Source organism: Leucoraja erinacea, chromosome 6, assembly GCF_028641065.1.
Source record: "Leucoraja erinacea ecotype New England chromosome 6, Leri_hhj_1, whole genome shotgun sequence".
Classification (NCBI taxonomy): domain Eukaryota; kingdom Metazoa; phylum Chordata; class Chondrichthyes; order Rajiformes; family Rajidae; genus Leucoraja; species Leucoraja erinaceus.
This window is the reverse complement of record NC_073382.1, coordinates 9,140,268-9,158,287: the sequence shown is the minus strand read 5'-3', so window position 1 is coordinate 9,158,287 and position 18,020 is coordinate 9,140,268. Positions and strand designations below refer to the sequence as shown.

At 40.3% G+C, this 18,020-nt stretch overlaps 1 protein-coding gene across 1 annotated transcript in view; it reads left to right on the top strand.

Moving 5' to 3' along the window:
• The window catches only part of mrpl48 (mitochondrial ribosomal protein L48), a 34,552-nt gene that overhangs the window by 5,021 nt on the left and 11,511 nt on the right, over positions 1-18,020 (top strand). The window contains exons 3-6 of the mRNA XM_055636437.1: positions 4,514-4,551; positions 11,303-11,415; positions 14,570-14,739; positions 15,519-15,621. Of these exons, the coding sequence (XP_055492412.1) occupies positions 4,514-4,551; positions 11,303-11,415; positions 14,570-14,739; positions 15,519-15,621 (424 nt within the window). The remainder of the gene's footprint in view (positions 1-4,513; positions 4,552-11,302; positions 11,416-14,569; positions 14,740-15,518; positions 15,622-18,020) is intronic.

The following is an 18,020-nucleotide window of genomic DNA, read 5'->3' as shown; positions in this document are numbered from 1 at the left end:
GACACACTTCCACCAACACGAACAGACTGTGGTCTGTGAATGAGGAAGTCGAGGATCCAATTGCAGAGGGATGCGCAGAGACCCACTTCTGCGAGTTTGGTAACCAGCTTGGAGGGGATGATTGTGTTAAATGCCGAGCTGTAATCGATAAATAACAGCCTGACATATGAGTTTTTGTTGTCCAAGTGGTCCAGAGCGGAGTGGAGGGCCAGCGATCTTCTAACTTATTCCTCAATTCCCTTGTTGTCCTGAAATGTATCCTAAGGTCATTCTTTAAAATACTAAACAGTCTTCTGGGACAGAGAATTCCAAAGCTTTCCAACTTTGAATGTATCTGATTCTTCATCCAGGTCCTTAATTATTAAAGGTAGATACAAAATGCTGAAGGGGACAGGTAGCATCTCTGCAGAGAAGGAATGGATGACATTTCAGGTCAAGACGCTTAATTCCTTAATTATTAATCCTGTATCCTGGAGCAACGGTGCTTGATTTCTGTAATCTCAAACGTGAAATTGAAACAATAATGAGATTAAGGTCCATCTGATATGGGTTTCAATTAGTGTTGCAAATAATTGGTAAGATCAAATTTGTAGCTTACCCTGTTCTTTACCTGCTAAAATCATATAAAATCAGCTGTAGTTGACAGCATTCAAGGTATAGAAGCAGAAAAAGCTGGGATCACTCAGCAGCTCAAGCAGCGTCTGTGGAAAGAGAAACAGAATGAATTCTTCATATCGAAGGCGCTTTGTCACGCCTATCAGATTTCAGGATTCCAGTTTTTTGATCGACATCAAGGTATGCAGAATATAAGGACATAGGAACATGAGAAAGGAGAGCATAGGTTAAACCAATGAAAGGAACATTTATGACATATAACGGAGAAGAATTTTGAGCAACAAATCATCTTTAGGACAGAGTAACATTCATAGATACAGGTGCACAACCTTTTATCCGGTGTTCCGGAAACCGAAAAACTCCGAAAACCGGCCATTTTTCCCAGATGTCGTCTGCGCACCAAAGCTCGCGTTTGGCGCAAACTTGACCCGAAACGACCCACGGTCAACCCAGGTCTGTACTACTGTGGCGGCTGCCTCCTCCCCGGAGACCGGGAGACGCTTAAACATCTGTAAATCATTGCTTAAATATTAGTCAGTTAGTTTGGAGGGCTTTTATGTGAAGGGGGGGGTGAAGGGGTAAACTTTAATTCTTAGTCCCCTACCTGGTCGGAGAGGCGGGGAGCGGTCAATGCCTTACCGGGTCGCCGTGCAGTAAGCTCCACAGCGCTGTGGCCGGTGGGGCAGCGGGCGGCGCCGGTTGTAGCTCCGACCCCGGCAACTCTACCCCTGGCTGTGAGGCGCTCCAAATCCAGCGCGGCCCGTGGCCGGACGCCCCAGCTCCGCGAATGTCGGGAGTCGGCGGCGTCGCAGCGCTGGGATACCAGCGGGGAGCGGGCAATGCCTTACCGGGTCGCCGTGCGGCAAGCTCCGGAGCGCTGTGGCCGCCGACCCAACGTTCGCGGAGCGTCGCTGGATTTGGAGCCGCACAGCCGGGGGTAGAGTTGCCGGGGTCGGAGCTCCAACCGGCGCCGCCCGCGGCCGGACGAAGCCCCCAGCTCCGCGAGGTTGGGAGTCGCCGACCAGGTAGGGGACTAAGAATTAAAGTTTCCCCCTTCACCCCTACTCCACCACCACCACATAAAATCCCTCCAAACTAACTGACTAACATTTATGCAATGATTCTCCCGGTCTCCGGGGAGGAGGCAGCTGCTCCAGACTTTTCAAGCCGCCCGCGCTACCTACCTAATCTACGCTAAAAATCTTCCATTCGGAAATCCGAAAATGTCCGAAATCCGACAAGTGTCTGGTCCCAAGGCTTTCGGATAGGTTGTGCACCTGTAATAGGTGCTGGAGTAGGCCATTCTGCCCTTCGAGCCAGCGCCGCCATTCATTATGATCATGGACGATCATCCAGAATCAATGCCCTATTCCTGCTTTCACCCCATATCCCTTGATTCCGTCAGCCCTAGGAGCTATAGATAACTCTCACTTGAATACATCGATGGACCATACATTCGATGGTCTGGTGATGTAATTGTACGTTTTTTTCATTCTAAATCAGTAGGTTAACAATATTGTGAAAATATATGATGCTTTCTAGAATCATTCAGGCATCTATCGTTGATGTATATTTGTAATATCATTAACCATCTTTTCTGCACATTCAAAGTATTCCTATATCATTCTTAAATAAAGCCAGAAAATGCTTGAAGTACTTAGCAGGTCAGGTAGCATCTGAGAAACAAAGTTAACATTTAAATTTGATCAAATGATGAAAGATCATCAAACCGAAACATTAGCCTGTCCATTTCTTCAATCTGCTGATTATTTTAAGTATTTCCTGTTTTCATTTCAGCATTTCTTTTATATGCAGATGTCTGTTTGGCTTACAAACTACAATATCAAGTTAGAAAAGGAAAATAAAAACTGCAGATGCTGGAACTATGAATTTAAAAGAGAAAATTATGATATAAAGGACAATTCTACCAGTCCCACTTACGCAACCTTTACAGGCGACTGCCGGCACCCGTGATAGGTCGCCGAAATTTTCAACATGTTGAAAATTCAGTGGTGACCAGAAAGACACTACAACTCTTTGGAGACCTCTCATGACCATACAGGCTGTATGGTCGTTAGAGGAGGTCTCCTATGGTCGTGAGAGGTCACCTGCGACATGTCGCCAGGGGTTGCCTGTATGGTCGTAAATGTGTTGAAAACATGTGGAAAATTTTGGTGACCTATCACGGGTGGCGGCAGTCGCCTGTAAAGGTCGCGTAAGTGGGACAGGCCCTTAAATCTGGTTACCTGAAATTTTTGAATTCATTATGAAGTCCAGAGGGTTATAACATACCACATCAATATTCAAATTAAAGAGAGGAGTTCTGCAATGCAGTCAGCCAATCCATATTTGATTTCCCCAATGTAGAGGAGATGCACAAGAGCACTGAATGCAGTACACATTAAAAAAAAATAGTGACTTGCTACTTCACCTGGAAGCATCGTTTTCATCCCTGGTTGGTGGAAAGGGAAGAGATAAAATGGCAAGAGGTGGAGGAGCCAGCAGTCAAGATTAACCAAACATTGGGACATGGATATGGATGGATATGGATCATGTGTGGGCAGAGGAGTTTATCTTTTTCTTGGCTTCGTGTTTAAAACAGACATCCCAAGTTAAAGCTAGTATCAGACATGAGGAAAAAGCACACAATTGCAACAAAGTTGGATGGCAGGTCACAGATTAAGAAGCAAGAATTTCATTGTCCCATCTGGCACATATGACAATAAAACACTCTTGACTCTTGAGATTGGACAAATTAGTTTTAAGCGAGCCAAGAATCATTAAAAGGTTAATCAGAAAGGGAAGATTATTGTACAAAATGAAGCTAGTCAGAAATACAAGAGTTGGTTAGAGTTTTTTTCTTTTTTTAAAGGAGCTAGTAGTCCTATAGATAGCGAATCTGGGGAAATAATATTAGAAAGCAAGGAAATGACAGGTTAATTTAGAAGGTAATTTACAGCAGTGTTTCAGTATAGAGGGAGGTGAGGTGATATTTAATGCTGCTGAATCAGAGTTTTAGCTCTCTGGCTTTCATCCTGACCTCTGCAATGTGGAGTTTGCCAGTTCTCTCTGTGATCGTGTGGGTTCCCGGGTGTTCCACATCCCAATACTGTAAATTACTTCGAGTGTAGATGAGAGGCATCCAAAGGGAAAGAGATGGACATGAGAGAGAATAAATACCAGTGTTACCTAGAAATAAAGAAAAGGGGAATGCCACTGGTGGCATTGCTCTGATGGTAGGTCGCATGGATCTAATAGGTGTTATGGTCTCCTTTTGTATTGTAAATAGTAATTATCTGATCTTCTGACAAGGCATGTTGTAACCCTCGATACTTAATATTGAATTCAGTATTTCCAAATTGTAAACCTTTCCAGTTTGTATCAGTACTGATCAATTCTGATTAGAGGTCATCAATTTGTAATGTTAACTTTGTTTTACTCTCTCTGTAGATGCTACTTGACCTCCTGAGTATTTCTGGCTTTCTGTTTAATTTCATACTTCACAATTCCAACATTTCATCATCTCCTATCCGTATCATCTCCAACAGATGAACATCAATGAACATGTCTTCACCTTCCTCTCTCAGTCAGTCCAGTACCATCTCCATGAACAGACATTACCCATGGTCTTTCTACCCAATCCCTTCACTGAAGCTTAAAATATGTTCATTAGCTAACCTCTGATGAATGGCTATTGACCTAAAATAACAATGGTTTTCCCTCTTCACTGAACTCCATTTTCAGCGTCTTATGTGTTTATATAATTTTGGATACTTTTCATTTGTTAGTATTTTGGACCTCACAAAATAATAATGTCTTTAAAATGAAAGTAATTTTCTAATTACGTCTGCATCTTTGTGGCAGAAAATGGACTTTCACTGGTCTTTTTCTTTTTCAGGTTTACATCTTTAAGACAACTTCCTTTGTCATTAACAGGTTAGATAGATTTTATTTCCTCTATTACAAATATTTTGTCTTGCTGAAATAATTTATGATAAATATTCCAAGCTATATGGACTCATAAGCACACTCTGCTAATTAATGCTAAACCACTTACCTCGTTTCACTATACTTCTTAATATTCTTAGATCCGATTTATTTATCTATTCAATTTTACACATGTACAGAGCACTCCATAATGTTTGGGACAAAGACCCATCATTTATTTGTTTGCCTCTGTACTCCACAATTTGAGATTTGTAATAGAAAAAAAATCACATGTGGTTAAAGTGCACATTGTCAGATTATAATAAAGGCCATTTTTATACATTTTGGTTTCACCATGGAGAAATTAGAGTAGTGTTTATACATAGTCCCCCCATTTCAGGGCACCATAATGTTTGGGACACAGCAATGTCATGTAAATGAAAGTAGTCATGTCTAGTATTTTGTTGCATATCCTTTGCATGCAATGACTGCTTGCTGGGTTTCATGGATATCACCAGTTGCTGGGTGTCTTCTATGGTGATGCTCTGCCAAGCCTGTATTGCAGCCGTCCTTAGCTTATGCTTGTTTTGACGGCTAGTCCCTTTCAGTTTTCTCTTCAGCATATAAAAGGCATGCTCAATCGGGTTCAGATCAGGTGGAAACCTTGGCCACTCAAGAATTGGCCATTTTTTAGCTTTGGAAAAGTTACTTTAGCAGTATGTTTGGGTTCATTGTCTTGCTGTAGAATGAACCTCCGGCCAATGTGTTTTGAGGCATTTGTTTGAACTTGAGCAGATAAGATGTTTCCATACCAGCGTTTCTCAACCGGGATTCCGTGGGAAATAGTGATAAATAGGCTAATCATATGTAAATGCATTTTTGAGTCATTTTTGTGTTTAATTTCATATTCGTAATTTTATTATACATGTGCGGCATATTCTTGGAAAATTCTTGGGTATTATAATAAAGTCTTCAACCTGCTATATCTTTTATCATTAGTGACGTCTATACTGAAACTGCCTTTAGTGGTCAGGGGACAGGAGCTGTTTTTACAGATGTGGTTGATTTTTTTTTGTGTGAATAAAAACCTCCTTATGACGTCTCTTGAACAAGCAGTTTGATTTCAGTTTTTATTTTTTTTGCATTGTCAATAAGCTTGAGAAAAACATAAGTTTTTGCTTAAACCAGGCATCAGAAAAATATATTATGTTTGCATTATGAACTTTTAATTATATGAAATAAACGAAAGAGATTAATAAAGATATATAATCATTTTTATGTAGGGGTTCCCTGAGACATGAAAATTATATCAAGGGTTCCGCAAAGGTAAAATGGTCGAGAAACGATGGTCCATACACTTCAGAATTCATTATGCTACTACCATCAGCAGTTGTATCATCAATGAAGATAAATGAGCCAGTACCTTCAGCAGCCATACATGCCCAGGCCATAACACACCCACCACCGTGTTTCACAGATGAGGTGGTGTGCTTTGGACCTTAGGCAGTTTCTTCTCTCCTCCATAGTTTTCTCTTGCCATCACTCTGATACAAGTTAATCTTCGTCTCATCTGTCCACAAGACCTTTTTCCAGACCTGTGTTTGCTCTTTTAAGTACTTCATGGCAAACTGTAACCTGGCCTTCCCATTTTTGCAGCTAACCAGTGGTTTGCACCTCGCAGCGTAGCCTCTGTATTTCTGTTCATGAAGTCTTCTGCTGACAGTGGTCATTGACAAATCCACACCTGACTCCTGAAGAGTGCTTCTGATCTGTCGGACAAGGTGTTTGGGGATTTTTCTTTATCATAGAGAGATTTCTTCTGGCATTAGCTGTGGAGATCGTCCTTGGCCTATCAGTCCCTTAACAATTAGTAAGCTCACCAATGATCTCTTTCTTCTTAATGTTTAAGAAAGAACTACAGATGTTTTATACTTCTTCGTAATTCTTTCTTCTTAATGATGTTCCAAACTTCTTTGACTTTCATTGGCACAACTTTGGTCCTCGTGTTGATAAACAGCAATAAACGTTTCCAAAGGTGATGGAAAGACTAGGTGCTGAGAGCTCTCTTATACCTGCATTAAGGAGGCAATTAAACACACCTGAGCAAACACCTGTGAAGCCATGTGTCCCAAACATTATGGTGCCCTGAAATGGGTGTACTATGTATAAACACTGCTGTAATTTCTACATTGTGAAAGCAAAATGTATAAAAACACCCTTCAATAAAATCTGACAATGGCACTTTAACAACATGTGATATTTTTCTATTACAAATCTCAAATTGTGGAGTACAGAGGCAAATAAATAAATGATGGGTCTGTCCCAAACATTATGGAGGGCACTGTAAGGTAGATATCACTGTTCTAACTACATCGGAATAGCTTAGCAAGATGCATGATTAGTTCAGGAGAAGATAGACTTACTGTCTCACAGTGGCAGAGACCCAGGATCAATTTTGCCTATGGGTGCTATCTGTAGGGTGTATGTACGTTCTCCTTGTGATAGAGTGGGGTTTTTTCTGGGTGCTCCTGTATCCTCCTACATTCCAAAGACGTGTAGGTTTGTGGGTCAATTTGCTTCTGTAAATTGTCCCCAGTGTGTAGGATAGAACTAGTGTGCAGGTGATCGCTGGGCAGTGCAGACTCAGTGGGCTGAGGGCCTGTTTCCATGCTGTAGGAGGCCTGAGATCCCACATTACCAGGTTCAGAAACAGCTACTTTCATACAAGCTTCTAGTTCTTTAACCGATCTGCATAAACCTAATCGTACCTCAACAACTATGGGGCATCTATCACACTTCCATGGATTTGTTTCTAATTGTTTTCTTTTCGTTACCTTAAATTATATTCTGTGTTGTCTGAATCTCTGTGCTGCCGCTGCAAGTAAGCCTTTCTTTGCAACTGGAGCTAACCACACTTGTGCATATGACAATTAACTCAACTCGACGTCTTCCACTCAGACATCTAGCTGAACATGGTTGTGAATGCTTCAGTCTTATCTATAATTCATACAGTTTGGGCTCCATTAACATAGAGGATGAGCATTAGATGCAGAAGTTCAATATTTCCATGCATGCATGAGTACTGAATTCCAAAACTTTCTGACAACTGTTCACTGTCAGTCTGCAGATGTAATCCTGTGTTGGCAGAGTACTTCCCCAGCATTTTGCTGAGGGGTTCATAGAACCAACATGTGCCAGTTTAGATCTGATATAAAAAGAAATTCCTGCAAGTGCTGCACCTGATGCCTTTCAATGTATGAATATATTTTCAGGGCTTTATTATCAAAAGGAGACTGCAATGGTCGCAGTAGTGATGTTAATGTGACTACTTATATGTTTATTTAACTCCAGGGAAAAGTGTGAATGAAAATTGTGTCATTGCAATAATGTGTCATAATCACCAGACTGAAAATTCCAGAACTGCATAGCAGTGTCAATAATTCAAATAAATGCGAAGAAATCAATTATCAATGTGTCTAAATCCTGCTGTAGATATGTTTTCATTATTATAAACAGCTAACTGGATTATAGATGTAAAATTGTTGACCATGTTGATGTGGATCCAAGAAACACAATTAATAAGTTCATAATGTGTAGGAAAGATCTGCAGATGCTGGTAATTGTGTTTGCCTTTTAAATCTTGTATATTAATTCACATTGTATGACAAAAGTGTTTGTGGATCTCACAGAACATACTTGTTTAATTTGCTAAATGCATTTCTGCTTTATGTCAAACATGTTCCCATCAATTGTCCAATAGCAACTGTATTGATAGGAAGGTCTCTGTTGAGGAGGTAGATCATATTCAACAGTTATTTGTGATGAACAGTTATTAAATTATCTTTAATGATGGGAAACTTTAGTGAGGAGAGCAAGTAAATATATATATTTACTTAATTTGTAGAAAGTATAGGCTTTTATTGTTTCGAATATTTGTTTGTTGGGAAATTTTGATCAGTGCACAGAATGGCGATGGAGATTATAAATTTCAATGTGTAGGAAAGAGGGGACGCCGTCCAGTAGGGTATGGCTGCCCTGCCTGCAGCTGTCCGTCCTTTCACTTTTTTTTTGTCTGTGGAGTGGCCAGCCGCGGGCGGCAGCGCTGACTTTAACACCTTGGAGCCTGGGATCTTTCGTTGAGATCACCAGTGGTGGAGCCTCATCCAGCGGAAACCGCGGGTAAGGAAGTGGCCATTCCAGGCATCCCAAGCCGGCGAGAAGGGCCTGAAACATCGGCCCCCGTAGCAGCGACTGCGGAGGCCTCAATAGGCCGGACTATGGGTGGACAAGGGGATGGGGACTGGACTGTGCCTTTCCCCACAGTGGGAGCCATTGTGTTTTTATGTTTTATGTTAAATTCGTCTTTAATGTTGTGTTGTAGTCTTATTAGTGTGCTGCAATGGCAACTTGAATTTCACTACACCAATAGGTGTATGTGACAATAAATGAACCTTTGAGAACTGCAGATGCTGGTTCAGATCTGCAGATCAAAGGTAAACATAAAATGCTGGAATAAGAGGGACAGGCAGCATCTCTGGAGAGAAGGAATGGGTGACGTTTGGGGTCGAGACCTTTCTTCAGACTGATGTCAGGGGAGTGGGCGGGACAGAGAAAGAACGTAGTCGGAGACAGTAGGACTGGTGGGAGAACTGGGAAGGGGAGGGGATGGAGAGAGAGGGAAAGCAAGGGCTATTTGAAGTTAGAGAAGTCAATGTTCATACCACTGGGATGTTAGCTACCCAAGCAAAATACAAGGTGCTAATCCTCCAATTTGCGCTGGGCCTCACTGTGACAATGGACGAAGCCCAGGACAGAAAGGTCAAATGGCTCGCGCGCCATTTGTAAAACTGGAAAGATAAAGCTCTGAAACAGTGACAAGGTTTTAAGGAATTCAGCATTTCCACTGTCCGTTGCTAGAATCCTTCCCATGTCTGATTGATATGGAAAGTCTTGGCCAAGTGGCATTCACTGCATTCACCTTGATTGAGCCTGGGCTCAGGTCTGTAGGTAAGACTTGGGGAGCAGAGGTGCGGATGATTTCATTTAAGAAGGAACTGCAGATGCTGGAAAATCGAATGTAGCTTGTGGTCATTGCGTAAAAAATAGCTTCCCGCTCGTACATTGATTTCTCTTCTCCCACACGCCTCTGCCAAGAATAATCAAATACTAACTTTACAGCAAATTTGCATTTCTTATGTTTTCAGATAAACTTCCTTAACCTTTCTTCCTTATGTCACTATTTTTGTTCACAATGGTAGTTTTCATACTTTTTATATTTTTCATGTATTTTTGACCCAATAGGAGCCATGGAGACATGGTTATGCTATTCTATCCATTCCGGCCACTCGTTTTGTTTCATCTAATCAAGTCATAGCTACATTCATATTTCCAAGTATTAAGCACCCATATCCAAAACATCAATTTGGTTGCCAACAAATGCTGTTTGTTGTGCCTTGTCATAAATTCATTTTGTCTTACTAATTTGTTGCTTTATCGGTGCCGGTCCAAGAGGTTCCATCCTGCTCCTTATCTGGTACAAAACATTCATTGGAATGTATAATAATAGAATTACAGTCATTGGTGCGGATGAAACGACATCACCCTGAAATGGTTAAGAAGGAACTGCAGATGCTGGAAAATCGAAGGTAGACAAAAGTGCTGGAGAAACTCAGTGGGTGCGGCAGCATCTGTGGAGCGAAGGAAATAGGCAAGGTTTCGGGCCGAAACCCTTCTTCAGTCTGAACGTTGCCTATTTCCTTCACTCCATAGATGCTGCCGCACGCGCTGAGTTTCTCCAGCACTTTTGTCTACCTTCACCCTGAAATGGTAACTGTTTTTCTCTATCCACAAATACTGTCTGATCTCCATTCTTTCAGATTTTTACAATTTGCAGATTTTGTATTTTCTAATTTGAAGTTTAAGGATTACAAAATCAGATCAGCTTTTAGCAATTCTGATTAAGAAACTTTCCAAACTGATAAACCCTGATCAAACGGGGTTTCCTAAAAGATTTTTAATCTCTTTTTAAATGTAAAGTAGACTGATCTGTTTCATTTTGAATGTGGCAATTTATATCACTACAGTTCATGTTTGTTTTTATAACTTTATTTTCCTTTAAACCGATGGCAAGAATTTTAACTAATAACATGTTATCTCAAAAATTTCAACTATCATTTACATGTGCACTATCACCCCTGCTTTTTTATGATAGAACCCCTTATATTTCCGAATGTTCAGGGCTATAATACCAGATTTTGTGATTTCATTATTTTTTTATAATAAACCCATCCAAATTTATTAAACTTAATAGAGGAATTTGGGTCTTTTTCTGGAAAGACTAGGTAAACCTAGATAAACTTACTGCCCCTTTAACAGAAAAATTAAGGGATGTTACTAGAAAATATAAAGCATTATTCAATGCTAAATACCTTTAGATAAACTTAATACACGGATTAAATTTTGGAAAACACTTCCTATTAAGGTTTAAAAATGATCTTCGTACAGAAAATGCTATTATTATATTTGGTTTTCAAAGAGTGGGGGACTCAGTTACGAATTTGTATTATTATTTATGAATTCACACAACAGACAGAATGGATAAAAATGGAGAGCCACTGTGAGATCCTCTTTTCCCCAAAAAAAACTGAATAACACAATACATGGCCCAATGTATTGGTACAATAAGCAAATAAACAAATAAAATTATCTTTACTTTTTGCCTACCCTCAGGTGACTAAGACATATAACCATCTCCAATTAGAAGGATCAGGGATATGCAATAGGCATTATAGATACAATGCCCAAACCAATATTTTATATCTTCAGATTTGCGACTTTGTGAGGTACAAAAAGTATCTACTGCCAAAAGAAATTGTAAGTGACTCACAAAAATTAATTCCTATTTATATAATGGTATTCTAAATTCATTAAGAGGTATTAGAGAAGAGTGGGATTAATGTAAAATTACGAAGGTTTAATGGTTGTGATTTACAAATGTTCATTGTAAGACATAATCTAATTAAAAATAGTATTAAAAAGAGAGTTTTATCCATAGAGCTCTAGGGGCAACTAGTGGAGTCAAAAACTTTATATTTTTGAAATAAGGACAGGAATGGAACACAGGTTATAATGATAGGGAATAAATTGAACGAAAATCAGCTATGAATGGCGGTGCTGATTGCTCGAAGTGCCGAAAATGGCCTCCATCTGCACCTATTTTCTATGTTTCTAAATAGGCTGTTGATTTGCTTTCCTTTCTTAATTTACTGTTGTCTGTCTGCCTCTGCTAAGAGGATCAACTCTTCCACCTTTATAAAAAAAAAAAAAAAAAAAAAAAAAATAATTAGTTTATAATTTTTTTGGAGATCTCCATTAATATTGCCCATTAGCTATGCAACGATGCTGTGAATGCCATGTGACAATACTGTAGACGCAGCCCTGATTATGTTTTTAGCAGTTATACATGCTTTCTTTATCACTCTTTAAATTCAGTCCTTATAGAATTTCTGGAGCTTTGTGTTCCACCTTTGGTTTTCTCATCATCTTGTGGATAAGGAATTTGTTCTTATGTGATATCTTTCATGACCCCAAAATATCGCAAAGCTTTTCACATTCAATGCTGAAAAATGGATCCATTGAAAAATGCTATAGAATGCATACAAATCCTGACAAAAACAAGTTCTAATATTTGTAGAGAAATGGCTGCTTTCCATTCTTGGTGTTCAGGTCATTAATTTTGGTACGGTATTTTCTACTTGAATTTGTTTTCGTCCAATAATCACGAAAAAAAAAAAGTTAATGTTCATTTTTCAGTTGTCATTGGTTGGCAATTGGGAACAGAGGCACAACTGGGGGCATGGCTCCAATTCCATAACCCAGCATACATTAGAGACTGTACCTGGAATTTTCTTAATCTGCTTGCATTTGAGGGCCAAAAAATTGACCCCTGAGCCATTAGGCAGCCACAGCAACTCCTGTTACTCCTCTACAATACAATCATTCAGTCTAGGCAATTTACATCGTAAATCAATTTTTTTTTAAAAACCCAGAGTTGATACTGGTAGCAGATAGATCTGTAAAATCAGTGACTGGTGACATTAATTTGGTTCTGTGTGCTGGTATGAGAAGAATTTAAGGTTCAAGCTCTGCTTTGTCAGTCTATTTCTGGACTGTTTGTTATTAAGACTCTGAAAAGGTTTGACTAAATTATTTATATTGCTAATATTATTATGTAGGCTGCCAGAGTCAAGAAGAAGATATTCGAATGCTGCTTTTTGCTATAAGAATAATTCAAGTTTAAAGAATGCTTACAAGAAGGCTGTGGTGAAGGTCTTTGTGACCTTGGGTACATTTTATTGCAGGATTCTGCAAGATTTGTATCTCTTCGTCATTTGACCATCTGATTACAATTCAGTAATTTCAGTGATATTTATGGCATGTAGAATCCCAGTGGAAGCAGCTTTCTGTACAGGGTTGCAAGATGATGATGGTTAGGTTAATGATCCCGGTAAACCTGCAGGTAATCTTTGGTGTGACTCACCCATTTTAACATGATTCACCTTTTGAACTAAAACTTCAGACCCATTTTTAGTGCGGCTGATCAATAAAATCTGCAAAATTAAGAGAACAGTACAAATTGCTGTCATAAATTACAAGCACATTATCCAGCTAGGTTTAGAATATCTTACAATGTTGGCACACTGCTTATCTAGAGGTATCTGGTTAAACCAGAAATTCCCTATAAATTAACCTCAAATGAGTTAATCAGTAAATGTGCTCTGCAACATAGTAGACCTATCTAAAATAATAGATTTGATCCAAACTACTGCAGTGGTGCATCCTAATAACTGGTCACTGGTTGGTTATTACACAACTGACAAGAGATGTAATACCAAGTATCCCTGCAACGTCAGGATAATTAGCACAATTTCTAACAAAAATGTGACAGACTACAGACGAGAGAGTAACTCCAGCAAAGAGGATCTTTATTGGGTAAACTGGAGAGGTGGTTTAGGTTCAAAGATACGGTGCGGAAACAGGCCCTTCGGCCCACCGAGCCCGCACAGACCAGCGATCCCAGCACATTAACACTCTCTTTTACGAGGGACAATGTTTACATGCATACAAAACCAATTAACCTGCAAACCTGTACGTCTTTGGAGTGTGGGAGGAAACTGAAGTTCTTGGAGAAAACCCACGCGGTCACGGGGAGAACGTACAAACTCCATACAGACAAGCACCCATAGGCAGGATCGAACCAGGGTCTTTGGCTCTTAAGGTGGGACGGGGGCATAAAGGCAGCAACTCTACCGCTGTGCCACCGCGCCGCCCCTATTTTTTACTTAGAATCATGAAGGGTTCAAGTAAAACATGTAGGGAAAAAAAACCCAAGGCATTAAGAAATGCTGTTTTTTAAATGGTTGGAGCAGTGGAGATTGTTGAGACATCTTCAGTCATGGGATTCAAAGAGAAAATGGATAAAAACTATAGGCAAAAAAGAGTTCTGGTGAGAACTAACTGGTCTATAATTCCATGCTTTCTCTCTCTCCTTTCTTAAAAAGTGGGATAACATTACCTCCCCTCCAATCCATAAGAACTGATCCAGTATCTATAGATCATTGATAGATGCCAATTGGTTGTGCCTTTCACCTTCTCCGCTACCTAATCAACCTGGCCTTTGCCTTCTTTTTAAATCTGTGTTCCATCTTCGTTCCCTCTGACTCGCCTTCTTTCAGACAACACTCGCTCTTGCTGCTTCTGGCTACTGCTTCTCTCCGACCTTCACGGTGTGTGGAAATTGGCACATTATTTGCTGTAGCCTTCTAGTTGAATAAGCATCGGCGACAGAGTTTTTGCTGGAGCACCATTGACTTGTAGAATGAGGATTTTCTGCATTTTATCGAGTAATGGGTCCAGGAGTAGGAGGTTAGCCAGGGTCAATCACATTGGGCTAAGACAAATATTGTTGCCTTCATTCTCAGTGCATATTGTCTAAAGATTGCAAATGTATTTTTTTATTATTCATCAGCAACGGAAGAGAAAAGAGAAGCTACAAATGAAGCAACTCAAGATGGGCACTGATACAGAATATGGCGTTCTCAATATCCAAGTCACTGGCCATGACATGACAATTTTGGAACACTACAGTCAGTACATCCATAGGCTCTGCAACCAATTGAAGATCAACGTAGAGGAAAGGTAGCAAAAAAAGACCATATGTAATCAATTGCAATGGTAACAATTTGTATTTATGTAGCACAACGAACACTCAAAATAAATCGAATCGACAAAGGAGATGAACCACAGATTATAAAGCGTGATCCAGAGTTTTGACCTAAGAGTTGGATTATGTGATATATTTGAGGAAGAGATGGGTTGAGAGCTTAAGAGATAGTGTTTATTAAATAGTGTGGTTCAAAATAAAGCAATAGATTCAGGAATCTAATCTTAACATAGAAACATAGAAAATAGGTGCAGGAGTAGGCCGTTCGGCCCTTCGAGCCTGCACCACCATTCAATATGATCATGGTTGATCATCCAACTCAGTATCCTATACCTGCCTTCTCTCCATACCCCCTGATTCCTTTAGTCACAAGGGCCACATCTAACTCCTCTTAAATATAGCCAATGAACTGGCCTCAACTACCTTCTGTGGCAGAGAATTCCACAGATTCCACAGATTAAAGGCACTTAAAAATCTGGAAATAAAGGTGCAAGTGACTTGGAAGAGAGTCATGGACTTGACCAGTATATCAAATGATGATTGAAAGGTTTTCTTTTCAAGCTTCTAGAAAATCACCCCCAAGTCTTATGTAAACAAAAAGTACAAATTCTACATGAACAATGCAATTGACCTTCTCAAACTAATTCAGTGATAACATTAATCTTGAAATCCATTCTACGATTACTGTTGATGTCTAATTTTATTGAAATGTTAAAGTAATGGGTAGAAATATTTCTACTTTTCTCTTCCACAGCTATGCAATGCCCACCAAATCCACTGAGATCTCACAGTTACAGGAAAAAGGCACCAAGATGAATGTGGAAGCTGTGATTCTCACCCATGAGAGAATTGTACAGGTATTGCATGTTTCATCACTAAAAATATCCCAAACTTACCATTTAAAAGTTATTTATGTGCGACATTTTGTTTAGCACACAAGAAATTAATTATTCTCCTAAGCTGTGCTACTGCTACTCACGAACACCTCACTGGTTGGTTCGCGAGAATATAATGGACATTTTATTAATCTTATGGGGGCATTTCAGAAATCGGGAAGATGCCAGTGGGGAACCGCAAGTGTGGATTTGTGGACTAATTGTCACACTAATTTAAAGAATTTGTTTTTATTTTAATTTATATAAAGTCTGTAGAAATTTTTAAAATAATCAATTTTATCACCTGCAAATTAATTTTGAATTGGTTCTAAATACAAATTTTACTTTACATAAGTTCTAGGAACAGAATAAGGCCAAATACAAAATCTGACACTTTTTTTCTGGATTCTAAGAATGAGCATTAGTTTATTTGCAAAATAATGCATAAACTATGGATAAGGGAGGCTTTTTGGTTCTTTTACAAATGATCCACGTATCATTAGTGTCTTATATTCCATTTTAGCATCCATTTATTTGATAAGAATTCCACGATTTTTGGACGGTTTCCTACATAATCCAGGATGATATTCAGTAGCCAGGATTTTCCTGTTGATACACAATGAAGCTACCGACAGTCACTAGTATGGAGAAGTTAATTGACAAGATCTACCATCATTTCTGCATGCACAGTTAAATGTAGACATGTTAAATGTAGTTGCTATCCAAGTTCTCTTGAAATACTCCATGTCACCACCTTGCCAGGAATTGTAGATAGGGTATGAAATTGCAGTAGTTGTCCATTAAATGACTGCAAAGCACAGCGGATCATATTCAGGACTTGCTATGTTTTGTTTTTATTTCAGAAAATCTTGATTTTTCCATTTGCCTATATTTTTTTAATAGCTTGATAAATTTTTAATTACAGCCACTCAATTTTTTTCTGAATTGTGGAGACTCATTCCTGCAGATTCTAATATTTTTTTAAAAAGGAGATAACCTTTTAATTTTGATTTAATTTTATGATATTGAACCGACTTAAGATGTTCAAAGGTGTTTCTCGGTGTGTCTTGTGTTGGGGTGGTGGGAGGGGGGGAAAGGGGGAAACCGTTCTTCAGTCACCTTCGACAGAGGGCGACTTTTTTCCTGGATGATGTAGGAAACAAAAATCGTGGAATTCCTATCAAAGAAATGGATGCTAAAATGTAATACAAGAAGGTCAGAATGCAGAAGGTCGCTTCTCTGCCTCCTCTCTCGTGGCCCAACAGCTTGGATTGGAGCGGCCTGTCCCGGAGTCGGGCCCGGAGCATCAGCAGCGGGCGCAGCGTGGACTTTTTCCATCGCGGAGCGGGCGAACCCTTGCCAGGGGACGCCAGAGAGGAGTGCTCCGATCGCTGGCCCGCGGACTAGGACAACCTGATGCCGCGGTCTGCGGAGCTTCTAACCGTGGGCGCGGCGTGGACTTTCCATTGCGGAGCCTGGGATCACTCGCCGGAGAAGAGCTCCGGCCGCCGGCCTGCAGCCTATAACATCCTGATGCCATGGTCTGCGGAGCTTCTAGCCACGGGCGGGGTGTGGACTTACCATCCGGGACCTGGGATCCCTCGCCCGAGGAGAGCTCCGATCGCCGGCCTGTGGCCTATAACATCCTGAAGCCGCGGACTCCGGTAGGAAAATGCCAACTTGGGCAAAAATTCACCATTCTCTCTGCTGCCCCTGCTGGAGGGAGGGGGAGAGACTATAAAACCAGGAAGTGGTGTGCCTCACTCAGTCTCTGCAAGATGGATAAAGCCAAAGGGTCACGTCTCTCTGAGCTCTGAATAACACTGAACACATGTCTACTCAACTGTGAATCCCCTTAATGTGATTTGAAAATTAAAATGTGGTTTGTTTGAAGTAAAAAGGCACTGCCTGCAAATGGTTGTTTGGGTGCTTTGGCGAAGTTAAAAGGCACTACTTACTGCAAATGGTGGCTTGTGTGCTTTGGCTTGAAGTTGAAAGGCACTACTTACTGCAAATGGTGGCTTGGGAGCTTTGGCTTGAAGTTAAAAGGCACTACTTACTGCAAATGGTGGCTTGGGTGCCTTTTGCTTGAGATTGAAAGGCACTACTGCAAATGCACTTATATTGATTTTAGATAAAACGCTACTACTTACGGCTGTGATTTTTTGGCCTTGCACCCTGCTTGAAGTGGTATGAAACCGCACTTGAATTTGGTGACCTTGCACCCTGCTTGAAGTGGTTGGAAACTGCACTTGAATTCAGTGGCCTTGCACCCTGCTTGAAGTGGTAGGAAACTGCACTTGAATTTGGTGGCCTTGCACCCTGGTCAAAGTGGTAAGAAACTGCACTTGAATTTGGTGGCTTTGCACCCTGCTTGAAAT